Source organism: Cololabis saira, chromosome 5, assembly GCF_033807715.1.
Source record: "Cololabis saira isolate AMF1-May2022 chromosome 5, fColSai1.1, whole genome shotgun sequence".
Taxonomy (NCBI): Eukaryota; Metazoa; Chordata; class Actinopteri; order Beloniformes; family Belonidae; genus Cololabis; species Cololabis saira.
In genome coordinates, this window is record NC_084591.1 from 27,902,635 (window position 1) to 27,916,079 (window position 13,445).

Here is a 13,445-nt window from a genome sequence, read left to right on the forward strand (position 1 = left end):
CTTGACCTTTGTGGTCCCTTGGTGCCGGCTGGGGTGGGGCCAGAGAGTGTGTGTGCATTTGTGTATCTACGGGCCAGGGTGAGAGCATCGAGGCCACTGGCGCCAGATGTGATGACCGCAGGAGTCTGGGCCTAAAAATAGAGCTCTGTTCTCAGCACCATGAAACAGAGGAGAAAAGAGGGAGGAAGAGGAAGAGGGGGTTTGGTAAAGAGAGGAAGAGCGGAGGGGAGAAAGTAAAGGGCCTGAAGGTTAGATGGAGGCAGAGACGGCGAGGAAAGCGAGGTCATTGAGAATAACTCGTCAGACCTCCCCGGGGACGGTGAGCTCACCTCCTAATGGCAACACTGGCTCCTTCTCAATGAAATCATTGATCTGCTGGAGCTCCCCACAGTGTAATGAAGAGGGTTCAGATGGGGGGGAGGAGGAGAACGGGGAAAGGAGGTGCAGAAAGGCCAGGTTAGAAGGTTAGGAGAAAAGAGTTGTAAAGACAAAAGATAAAGGAAAAGAGACTGGCAGTAAGCCTGAACGGAGCAGTGAGCTAACGTCATTACAGCACGACTTCAACGGCTTGATTGATCACGTTGTTCTTGTTTTCATCACATAGGTATCTCAAGTGGTTCATGTTTCTGCCTGCACTGGTGGGAGGATCAGGAGAAGCTGCAGTACCTTAAGGCCATCAGACACTTCTGTGGAAGCCCTTTGATTACACTTTACAACACGTATAGGTGTATGCGCGTTTAGCTCGGCGGAGGTCCTGGTTGGCGTTTCCCCCCTGGCTGCTAACAGAGGACGAGCAAACGTGCCGCTGCGCCTCAGAAGAGCACTTCTCCTTACAAGAAAGGCTTTCAGGTCCGTGGAAGCTAATGAAAACACCGCGGGACAGACGTCTCATTAAGAAAGATTTCTGGCCACACACATACTCTGAACGCACTTAAACGCTTGCACACTCACACTCAAATACACACACAAGCTTATTCAAGATGTAATTACCTCATCTCCTCAACTGCTCTTGTGTCTTTCTTTTGTGTTTTTTCTTCACACATGCATTCTCAATCATTGCGTCATCCTTGTGCACACACTGCTTCATATGCACATTCTGTATTTATGCAAAAAAAAAAAGCACATGGACACTAAAAGGTACACACACACACACACACACACACACACACACACACACACACACACACACACACTCCTTATGGAGCTCACTGGAGGGTCTCTGAACGGTTGCATTGTAAGATTGGACTTCACAGGATTACCTCACTTCTTCAACTTCTTTCTGATGTGCGCGTACACACAAGCACACCCCCCCCCCCCCCCCACACACACACACACACACACACACACACACACACACACTCATCCCTGCTGTAAACCAGAGCAACACAGAGACTTAAATGTGTTGACCCTTTGACCCTCTCTGTGTGGTCACACCTTAACCTCATCAAATCGAAGACCAGACGTGCACAGCAGCTAGTTTGTGTATGTATGTGTGTGTGTGTGTGTGTGTGTGTGTGTGTGTGTGTGTGTGTGTGTGTGTGTCAGCCAAAGAAAATGAGGGCGAGGCACTTTTCATCTCCTATCAATGCTCATCATTATGTCATTGAGACATCTCATCTGATTTGGCAGACTGAACTCTGTCCAAAGATACAAACACTAGAAAAATGATCTGAATGTTAATTATCACCGTGCACCATTCTTCTGCAAAGAAATGCAACTTAAACTTATTCCAGAGAAAGAAAAATGTTTTGGGAACATTTTTTTTCTGTATAAACACTTTCATAATTCTGTAAACCCCTGGGGTAAATTGAGAGAGAAAAAAAAAGAAAAGGTGTTGGCGAGTATTTCCTCTTGTCACCTTTTAGCGTGCGAGCAAATACATGTAGAATCTGACTTGGTTGATCAGTATAAATTAAAGGAATGTGAAAGAGGAGTAAACTCATCAAACCAGCTCAGGTCAGGTGTGCAACACAGACCTACTGATCAGTCTACAGTCTTGTGGAGACGACACCCGACTACTGAATTGTCTTTTTTAATCATTAGTGAATGTGCAGTTAAGCAAGCAGTTAATAGAAAATGATGAAAGTTGAGCCATGATGGCATCACCATGTTGTTTAATGAATCTTGTCCACATTAAACCTGAAGATGCTTCATCTGTGATGACTTAAAATGAAGGAAAGCAGAAACATTTAAGGGCCGGAATCTGCAAACCTGCATGCTGAATAAAAGTGTTATCTCAATACCTGGGTTGTCAACTGAGGTACGGGAGGTACCATCACATCTCAGGAGGCAGCTCCATCTTATGCTTTCACTCCTCTGACCTCTATTTTCCTTCTGTGTCCCTTCTCACTCTCCTTTCTATCTTTCACCCCGCGATGTGATACGTCAGTAATCTCATGAAAAACACTGGCAGAAGGTGCTGTGATAGATAAGGGGCAATTTAACACATCTGCAAGTTCTACACACACTTAGCTCACACAGTGCTTCCTCATTTCCACTTCCATGACCTGCATATGTCTTCTTTTTTTCCATTTTTATTCCATAATCTCCACTTCTCCTTGTCATTGTTAACATTTATTATTTGTATTCCTTCCTCCACCCTTTTTTGAAGCATCAGTCAACTTTCTATATCTGCAGAGCACGAGTGCATTTTCTCATACTTTGTTTCATCTCTGTGTTTGATCATTTTTTCTTTCTGTCTTCGAAGCTTCACTTGCAAAAACTAGAACGTGAGCTGTGAAGGCACAATGCTTCATCCCGGCAGGGTTAAAGCAGACGTCTGTGATGCAGCCGTCGTTGGCCAGCAGGCTCCCTTGTTCCACACTAGCAGGCAGTGTTCAGTGAAGTCTTTGCTTTGGCTGCGTGCTTGCAGATTGGTGGGAAACATGCAAACTTTAAGCCCAACGGGGAGGCAGCTGGCTCCGACCAAGTAGTGTTCTCTTCTGTCACACACACACACACACACACACACACACACACACACACACACACACACACACACACACACACACACACACACACACACACACACACACACACACACACACACACACACACACACACACACACACACACACACACACACACACACACAAAAATAAAAATCCAAACTCTGAAACCAGCGAGGCACATCAGCCCGAGGTCCAAGCGGGTGAGATCACTACTGTTGGTAAAAATACGGCCGTCCTGGGAGAGATGCGTTTCTCACTGAGACTTTCACACAATCGATGAAGTACTGAAGCATAAACTTGACCTTTACATGCGCATGAACTCGCAAGCAAATGCAAAAAGCTACCGCTACTTCTTCCAACTGCCACAACAACCACATCCACATCCCGGGCAAACACACATTTCAAAGTAATTACACACAGAGTTAGTCAAAACCAGATTACTTGTCTGATCCAAGAGAACACAATTACCCGAACTGGGACGTGGTCACATGAAATAATCCACATGTACTGTAGGAAGTGGTGTGAAAATGAACCACTGTGATGGATTATTTGGGGAAGCGAGAGAAACCCAAGGAGTCACTGATTGTTACCGGATCAATATGATCCAAGTATATGCACTTTAATTGTGTAACATGTCATTCATGCTGTTTATCGGCCATCTCTCCGGCTTTCTGGTATTAATTGTGCTGGTTTACCGTGAGTGCATATCAATATAAATTAGTTTTAAAATCAAAACAATACAACTCTCCTTAGAAATGTGGGTCTGCATGAATGTGCTGTCATCTGCAGCTTGGGCAGATACAGCACCGAATGATTAAACAAAAAAACTCATACTAATAGTCATACTAACCTCAATTAAGTATTCTTTTATTTCTCCATCTAATCCTGCTCCCTTTACTCGCCAAGATCATCCTTTTAGTTCATTTGCAGTTGTGTTTAAGTGTAAATAGAGAGCTCGTATGGTGTGCACATGGGAGGCTGAAAATATGTCAGTCAGATATGAAGTCATCGGAGGAATTAGTATCATAAATCAGAGGTTCAGCAAAGGGGAGGTGGAAGAGAAGGGGGATGAGGGAGAAAAGAGTAGAACACGATGACTGACAGAGAAAAATGAGAGCAGGGGATTATTGCTTACAACGGTTGCACTTATCATTTCAGAATTCGATAGTAATGTTATTTAAACATGAAATCTAATCTGTGTTGGACCCATTCTTACATGTACGACACTTACTTTCATCAGTAAAAGTGATTTTCAAAATACTGTCCACACAATACTGGTAGCTGGTGTTTCAAGAGCCTCCAAGAAAGCACAGCATGAACAACAACATCTGCAATCTGTCTCTGCACTCACTTTGCTCACATCATATTTATGACAACGACAAATGATGCAAAGAGTTGAAAATTATTCTCTGCATCTAAAATCCAACGACAGACCTTTGTTTAGTCACGGGATCTGTTTGAAGAGTCTTTTTGAGCTAAAAAAAAGCTCCTAACTGAGTGAAATCACCAAAAAGCAACTAAGTAGTTAATATAAAATTGTAAAAATAAGTCAACATATCTTCTTTATCATAGTGTGCACTGAATCACAGCTCAAGAAAAGAAAGAAGAGATTGTCAGTACTTACATGGCATAGATTTTTTTTGTAGGGGGGGGGGGGCATGTAATGAACACTGATGAATTCAAAAGTCTAAACAATCTTTCATGTTCTAATAAATAAAATGTTTAAAACCCTTTTCTTAAACCTGGCAGCCACCATCTATTGTTCCCTTACCGTCATCTGCTCAGACACACTGCATATCCTGCAGCACTTATTCATGCATCCATGTAACAAAGGTGCAGGTGAGCTTGCAGCACCTTCCGTTTGCTCACCCACTCCCACGTAGAAAAGAGATCAAAATCATGCTAGCTCCACTGACCCTAATAACACAATCGTCTGAACAGCCGCCCACGCTATTGGCTGAGCACTTTTAGGGAAATATTCTCTGCCCCTGTTGTCGTGGAAACAGCAGAGAAGCGGAGACAGAAATGGAAGAGGTGTGACTCCTTTTTTTTTTGTTCTCCTGAAGAAAAAAACCCAGCAAGAGTGAGGTGTGGAGACGTGTAGCAGGGAAGATAAGGGACCAGCAGAGAGAGACACCTATATTAATAAAAATATGTCCGATCATAAAATCTGAGAAGGCCTTTGGAGAAAATAGCGTGTATTTAAAGGTTATCCTGTATAAGAATGTGCCCAATCTCGGTATGCGCTCAGTTAATCTAACATATTTGATGCTGGGGATCTTTAAGGCAATCCTCATCATGCACGAATGACTCATGAAAAAGGACTAATCTCGCTGTGGAAGGAGCAAACTGAGAGGATGAGGAGAATAGGGATGCAGAGATGCGGAGAAATGAGGAGAGATTTAGCCAAGCAGCATGCCTCTGCTCATTTCAATTCCAATCCTGACTGAGGCAGATTATGCTCTCCCTTCTGCGCTGACACATTTGGGACAGATTTTTAAATCTCTGTGGGTGGATGCATGTGTGTGTGTAATGTAGTCCCTTAAAAAGCTGCAGACCCCACAAACTGAGGTGATATAAACTCAACAAGCCTATTAACAGAACTGCCGGAACTCAATTATAAGTCTTAGAGTGCTTAGTGGACAGTGTGACAGGATAATAACTGCGGTAAATAAGACCAGAGGATTGGAAGTTAAGCTTCAAATTACTGAAGTGATGCTGGGCAAGAAATCGAGTCCAGGGAAGCTAAAACATCAGAGAGACTTTGTATCAATGGAGCATGCTTTTCCTTCCTACCCCCCCTCTCTCTAATCTCCAAAATGATGTGACAGTGAAAAAGATTTGCTGCGCGCATCAGTGACATCTGCTGGCAACACAGTGCTATGACATGCGTGTCTGCTCATGTAAGAGATGATAAAGACTCACATTTAAGGATGGAACCTGGCAAAAACCTAATTCTGTAGTGGGAAAAGCATCTTTTGTTCACCCCACCATGCCGCAAATGCTCAACATATGAACACCCAGACGTAGAGACACATTCAAACACGTAAACAATTAAGCATTACCAGTGAGGAGGGAGACTTTGTGGAAGGTACCCTCCAACTTTCCCATGAGAATGTGCACAAAGCCGTCTTTGGACAGATGCCCCGCTTCTTTAGAGCTCTGGTCGTAAACCACCACTTCCTGCTTCCTGCCCAACTCCACCTGCGCAAAACGATAAACAACGAGGAAGAAAGAAGAGATCATTATGCAGCAACCGCAGTGGAAAATATAACAGGGAAGGCAAAGTCGGCCTATATGACCTGATTGGTGTGTAATGGAGGTTATTAGAGCATTTTATGAATGCAGGAAACAAAGGCAACACTCTGAGTATTTACCTTGAACTGCTGACACTCGGGAACCTCTGAGTGAGCATTGATAGAAGATAACCCTCATGACGCAGTTTTGACAGACATTGACAATTAAGTTCATCAATGTCTGACCGTGGGACAGGTTCCCAGACATCTGACAACTCTGCTGCCCTCATAATCACCAATAAGAAGCAAAGAGGGAAGAAAAGAAACCAATCAACTCACAAAGCACCGTTGGATGGTGCGAGTGCTGGCTTAAGTAACTTGTGAAGATAAAGCACTGCATTATCAATAATGCACGAGGACGGAGACCTGCACCTCTCAGATACTGCTGAGACGGTTGGCGGTTGTTATGATGGGCAATATCAGTAAAGTCATAAAAGGTGGCTGCACAGTGGAAACCATGACAGACTGTAATAAAAATGAGAGGATTGCGAACATGCGCGGATGTACCAAACTGTCTCTGCTTGATGCGTGCGCGTGCTTGTGTGGAAGAGTGCGAGCACGTGCGCGTGGCTGCACGCAATCCAGCCAGGGTGTGCTGTCCCCCCCCATGTTGTCAGGCAGGCTTTGTTCACGTGACCATGAGGCAGCACACACTGCAGCTATGAATCACTGCATCACTGAACCGCCACTGGACAGCAGATGGGGAGAGGGAGGGCAAAGCGGAGAGGGAGAGGATGGAGAGGGCGGGGGGAGCGGAGTAGCTGGGCAGGGGATGATGGAGGTGAGATGGAAAAAGATGAAAGGCAAAATTAAGAAGAAAGGAGAGGAAAAACACAGAAATGCAGGGAAGACAAAGAAGGTGGAAGGAGACAAAAATGAAGATGACATTTCCAAAATCTTATAGTGTCTCAATAAATAAACTTGTGTAAAATGTGCTGCTTAACAGCTTGTAGCTTTCAGGCTTTTCATTTTCCAAATACTTGTGATGCTTCTTCAAGCTTTGTGCGGTAAAAGACACACTACTGGGTACGGCTGGAGGTACATGTACATGTATATGCTTCTGCACGGCGGACATGTAGTTCTGCCTCTGCGTACAGAGCAGCTGCATGAGAGAGGGCTGGACCACAGCCAGACAGGTGAATGAGACGGGACAAGGTCAACCTGCCAACTCTGGCTGCAAGTTAGAATAAAACCTGAATCTGTATCCGACGGAAATGCAACTCAAACAATGATCATCTGAAGTGTTGATTATTGATCATGTCAAAAATGCTGAGTGTGAAAATAAAAAGCCCTTGATTTGACTCCGGCTGGTTGATTGCTATTTCAGTCATTTATTCCACACTACATTTCATCAGCTATATATTAAACACAAAAAGGCCCCTCCAAATAATAACATTATCTTTTATTTCTATGATACAATATGCGATGGAAACCTTCTTAGTTTATTCTTTACCCATTCATAAGCACACAGTTGTTATTTTTCCCCACAAACACGGTCTTTTGTTTTTCCCCGACCTTCTCTGCCTTACCTTTACTAACCGCTGCTCATTTTGCTAATAATCCTAATGGGATCAGGCCTATTTTAAGAGTCTGAAGTCAATGCTTGACGATTAAGAGACTTTAAGTGTACATACACACCTGCTCCATGGTCTTGTTTATCATTTGCACAATCTGATTTCCAGAGTGAAATCATGAGGAGATATCTGCAGTATTAGTTATTGATCTGTTCGATATGGCGAACTGCTGAAGAATCACGTTCTATAAATCACAATTCAATATGTTATTTAAAATGTAAACAAACAGGATCTCAGTCGCCGTACCCATCAGCCTACACATTTACCAGGAGGGGGGGGGGGTTACATATTTTTGCGATTGTGATCTAAACCATCTGAATTTAATTTAAAGTCCAATTATGGAAGAACATGGAATATTCTGTTTTTCTACTGAGCGGATAAAAGGACTTCTCTCCCAACTTCTCCTATATATGCTCTAAATGTTGTTTATGAATCATTTTGTCGATTCCTCGCTGAATGACAGCATGATGTGCAGTTTCAGCCTCTGCGTGTAAAGTAAACGGATATGGGTACGGTGCTGGAGCTGAACAACCCAGAACCAGGGTTGGCTGTCAAGACTGCAGCAGCGATACAGATCCTTCTTCCCTCTTCCCTCTGCAGTGCTACAGCATCTCTGCTACTACACTGCTGGCCCAGACTCTGACGCATGAACTCTGCAGCCACTGTAAACAAGGGATGCCACTGGCAGGGAAGGAAGCAGGAAACAACAAGAAAGACGGGGCAAATGAGAAATGTTGGGAAGAGGATTACAGAGAAAAACGAAGGAGAATCTGATGTTAAAACACTGAAGGACAGGAGGCTCAGAAAAACGCTTGCAGGCAGATAAAAATAAAGACTTTTGCAATTGCCAGGTTTTCTCTAAAAAGGAAATGGAGACTAAAATCACGGCAGGGCATAAACATGGAGCGGTCCCAGGGGGGGTGGGGGGGAATAATTTTCCTGCTGTATTCTGCAGAAGAAGAGTGCAATAAAGAGGGAGAGACATCAGAAGGGAAACAAGAACAAGACGATCCAGTGGGACTAACTTGAACATATCCATTTTACTGTACATGGAACAAAAGGAGAGAGAGTAATGTGAAATATATTTTAAAGTAAAATGTGGCCAGCACAGTGGTATGGCAGTTAGCACTTCTGTCTCACAGCAAGAAGGTTCCTGGTTCGAGTCCTTCTGTGTCAAGTCTGCAAGTTGTCGCTCCAGGTACTCCGACTTCCAAAAAACATGTATGTCTATATGTGGCCCAGCAATGGACTGGAGACCTGCCCATGGTGTCCCTGTCTCTCACTCAACGACAGCTGGGGCAGCCTCCAGCAGATCCCCGTGACCCTGAATAGGAGTAAGTAGGTATAGATAATAGATGGATGGGGGGGGGGTGTCAGGACAGAGATGGCCAGGGGTATTTGCATGCTTCTTACTGACCCAGTGGCATAAAATGTGCAATATGAGGGTAAATTACAAGATCTGAGACAAGACTGCAAGTGGAGGCTTGGCCTAAGTGTCAACGCTCCTTAGGAAGAAAAGTTCACTCACTCACATGCACGTGCACACATACGCGGCTTGTAGCTCAGCAACAAAAGATAATGGCTGGATGATGGAAACATGGGTTGGGAGTAGGTATACACCAGTTTCCCAGCTGGTGACCAGAAGTGGCTGGTTTTCATCGTGACTGCAGTGACCTGATCAGGCAACCAGGAACCAAATTATAGTTACCTGCCAAACATCACAACACACATAGCAGCTCGGCCACACACACACACAGTGCACCTTATTCCCAAAACTAGACATTTAAGGCGTTCAAAAATACTGCCAGACAAAGAGTAAGAGATTGATAAAAGAAAGATCACGTTTCCCTGAATTAATGAACGCATACTGCAAAATGTGGTAAACGGCTACTCAGAAACAGTTTTTCATGAACACCAACTGTCACTTAAACAGGTGAATCATTTACTGTAGGACCAGGTGTCTGCTTTATGAGGCCAATAACGTCTTCATTGTTTGATATTTCTGGTTATCAGGTTGCAGTTTGCTATGCACACACACACTTACGTCTGCTCCAACACAAGGTGTGAGGATATAATAACACAATGCACGAGGATGAAGAAGTGCAGATAACTTTAGCTACATTTAGTGCTTGAAAAATACTATTACTATAACATATTTGCACAGTGACACACACAAAGCGTTGTACTGACTGCACAGAAGAGAGGTCCACATTTGACGGGTTACGTTGAAAAACACAGGTAGAAGCAAAGTGAAGACTGCACAGAGAAAAATCCAGATTCATTTAAAGCGATGCCCCCCCATCGATACATTTTGTACTTCATACAGCAACGCCGCATCTAAGAGAAGCTTAAAACACCTATAATCAAGATATATGTGAGACATATTGTAATTCATTTTCAGTTGGATTATATTTGTATAAATATCTCTTTCAACCAACCTGAGTGACAAAGAAGTCGCTGTAACCTGGTGCCTTCTTAGAGGAAATGTAAGGCGGGCTACACACTATATAAAAAAAAAAAGAGAAAAAGAGAAAAAAAATCTTGACCAAACCTCAGTCATAAGCCGATATTTGATATTATAAATCACCAAACACAATGATGATTCAGCCAGGCTGTAAACCCCACATTACTTTGGTATTTTCCTCAAAAGGGACAACATCTCAACGTCTGGTTTGACTCCAGGGTGTAAGTAAGAAAATTTGCAGTTCCTTGACTGATCGCTGGGGGCTGGACCGTAAATCACCCCGCACCAGCTCCAGGCCGAGACACAGGGATCCTAACGGAGCTACCTCGTCCTCGTTTCAGCTCTGGCAGCACTGTTTTCTAATGTTGTCTAGGTGGCAACGCTTGAAATGAGAGTGGCTGGACAGATTTGATCAGCATGGCTGCAAAGTAATATTAATTAGCATCACAGGTTAACATAAGCCAGGCTAACCAAGCTAATACAGCCAACTGCGACTGACATAAGGTGGGCGTGGTCCAGCCAGCTTGTATGACTCCTCACTCCAACTATTCCTCAGAAAACCTTTGGTGACATCATTAGTGGTTTGTCCAGTTCTTCATGTACAGTTGATAGGTGACGTGTTGCAAGGCATGTGATAAATCCATTCATGGTTTTCCCCTCAATTCCACATAATGGCCTTCTTTTCCTGTACTCCACTTGCTTTGGCTTGTGTTTCACTGCCATGTTTGTGACATGCGGGGCGCTACCTGGTCTGCTTCCTCTCATTGGCAAGTGGAATATTCAGTTGGAGGTGAGAATAGTAAAAACCAAACATGTGTTTGGTTTAAACTGATATTTAAGATTTGAGATCAGGGAGGCTCTGACTTTAAATCAAGTCAAATAATCTTGACAACACGCCCTTGAGGATTACTTCCACAATTAATCAGCTGCGACAAGCTTCAATCTGGGCCACGACTCTACAATCACTGAGGAGGACTCAACGTGGGTCTTTAAATCCTTTACTGTGTATTCAACCTAAATTATTGACTTCCAGTGTTTTATTTTTAAACTCAATCATTTGGTATGGTAACAATTATTCTCCGGAAAAGAGTAAAATAATCTGCTTATAATTGTCAGGTGAGAAGTTTACAAATATAAATTTCCTTTGGCTTTAGTTGCATTGACCAGTGACAAGGTCAGTGCTGAGCGGGGGAGAATCTGTGTTCGTGCGTGAACTTGTGTGTGACACAACATCAGCATAAACAGTCTAAAAATGGCTCAACATTCCTGAAGCGCAGCCTGGTCCGTCTCAGTGTGGTCCGCAGAAACAGCACGACAGCGGCACGAGCCCTCTGCAGTTAACATTCAATTCTGAGCTATGCAGAGTTCAAGACACGCCGTATATTCATATTAAATACTTTTTAGGAGGATAAAGCTGTGTGTGAGTAAGGCCTTGACCCGTTGCAATGATTCACTGATTGCCGTAAATTAAATATTCATCACCCTTTCACTTATTATTCTGGTCTTTGTAGAGGCAAACTCACTACTCTCGCAATTTCAGGATGATGCAAAACTCGATTTGAATCAGGTTACTCCCAGAACATACACATCTTAAAACTAAAGTTCTCAACAGAGAACTAACAGCACCCGATGAGGAGTCTCCCCGTCCTTGCAGTCTGCAACTTTATGATTCTGCCAAACAGACTTCGACATACACAGCTCTGTGAAAACACCGCCGCGGGGATGGATGATGTCACTGACTGGCACGGACAGCTGCCACTTCCATGTTTGCTCCGGTAGGTGTGATCTGCGCTTCATTGACTTGTTGGACTTGTGTCCTAATGAGGACCAACCGTGCTCACAATAAAAGTTATAAAGTAATATACGGTCAAATATGGGTCAATGATCAAGAACTAGCGTTGTACTGAAGAGTTATGCTGAGTTTATGAGCGGGGGAATTTTAATACAACTGCTGGAAAGTTAGAGAAAGCACATTTCACATGCACACATAATAGAGTGTGTGCATGTGTTTGTTTCAGACAAGGATGTGGATATGTGGCAGGGCGGTGAAAGTCCCTGAAGTCTCTGTACATGTGCAGTCTGAGGTCGTCGTGGGTCATTCCAGAGATGTGATCACCTCATGTGGTCACACCTTCACTCCACTAAAAGTCACGGGCCTCTCAAACACAAACACACCCTGTACTGCAAAGGTGGCATTTTCAGGAGCAGAACATATTTTACCTTTGGAGAGGTAAATATATTTTACCTTTCCAAACAATACCAGTTAATCCATCTTTAAATCTTGTGTAAATAACCCCACACTTCACCCCCATGAACCATCTTCAAAGAATTACCACAATTCTTCCACAAAAATTAAATACACGTCCTTTAAAAAAAACAAACATAATTGACATGAAGGTGGTGCTATGTTTGTCTGAATCTATAAACAAAATGTGTGTGCGTCAGTGTCAAAGAAAAAAAAAACACATGTGCAACACATCCTGTGTCTGTGGAAAAAAACATCATCAGCTAAAGTGTTATTTGTTTGAAGTTGGGATGTGGAAAATATGACAAGGCATGCAGTAAATTCGTAGTGATTGCCCTTTGTATGATATGGGAAATAAAAAAAAAATCCACACTGTGAGTCATCCACGAAGTTCTTAGTTCTGCTTCTGACATTGGACCGTGAAAGGCTCACGCATTGTTCTTCATTTTGAAACTCTGTAGTTACTGGAAACGCTGGTGTATAACACAACTGTCTGCATCTCACTTTTACAAGAAATCTGTTTTTAATGTATTATTATTATCATTATTATTATAATATATATTTTGTTTTTGGCAATTTATACAAATATGACTTGATTTACCCCAGGACTTGTAATCGCGTCTGATTTCAGTTCCCTTCCTTCGTCTCTGACAGGTGGATAAATACAACATATGGCGTGTCATCTTGATTATACAAATAAATGCTTTAGTTGGCCAAGTGCCGCCTCTCTCTGTGCAGCAGGGCCCTGTGCCAGTCTGGCCATTAAGATCACAGTCAAGATCACAGACCCCTCGCCTGGCCGGCTGTGGGCAAGGTGTCCATTATGCCATGCAACAACAACTGGACTTCTGTTCATGATCATGTCTGATATGTTGGTGTTACAACACATGTAGACGTACCAGAGAGTACTTACTC

At 43.3% G+C, this 13,445-nt stretch overlaps 1 protein-coding gene across 2 annotated transcripts in view; it reads right to left on the minus strand.

Moving 5' to 3' along the window:
* Positions 1–13,445, minus strand: part of dusp8a (dual specificity phosphatase 8a) — a 45,830-nt gene that overhangs the window by 19,305 nt on the left and 13,080 nt on the right. For both annotated transcript variants that reach the window (XM_061721448.1, XM_061721447.1), the window contains exon 3: positions 6,017–6,155. In XM_061721448.1, coding sequence (XP_061577432.1) covers positions 6,017–6,155 — 139 coding nt within the window. The remainder of the gene's footprint in view (positions 1–6,016; positions 6,156–13,445) is intronic.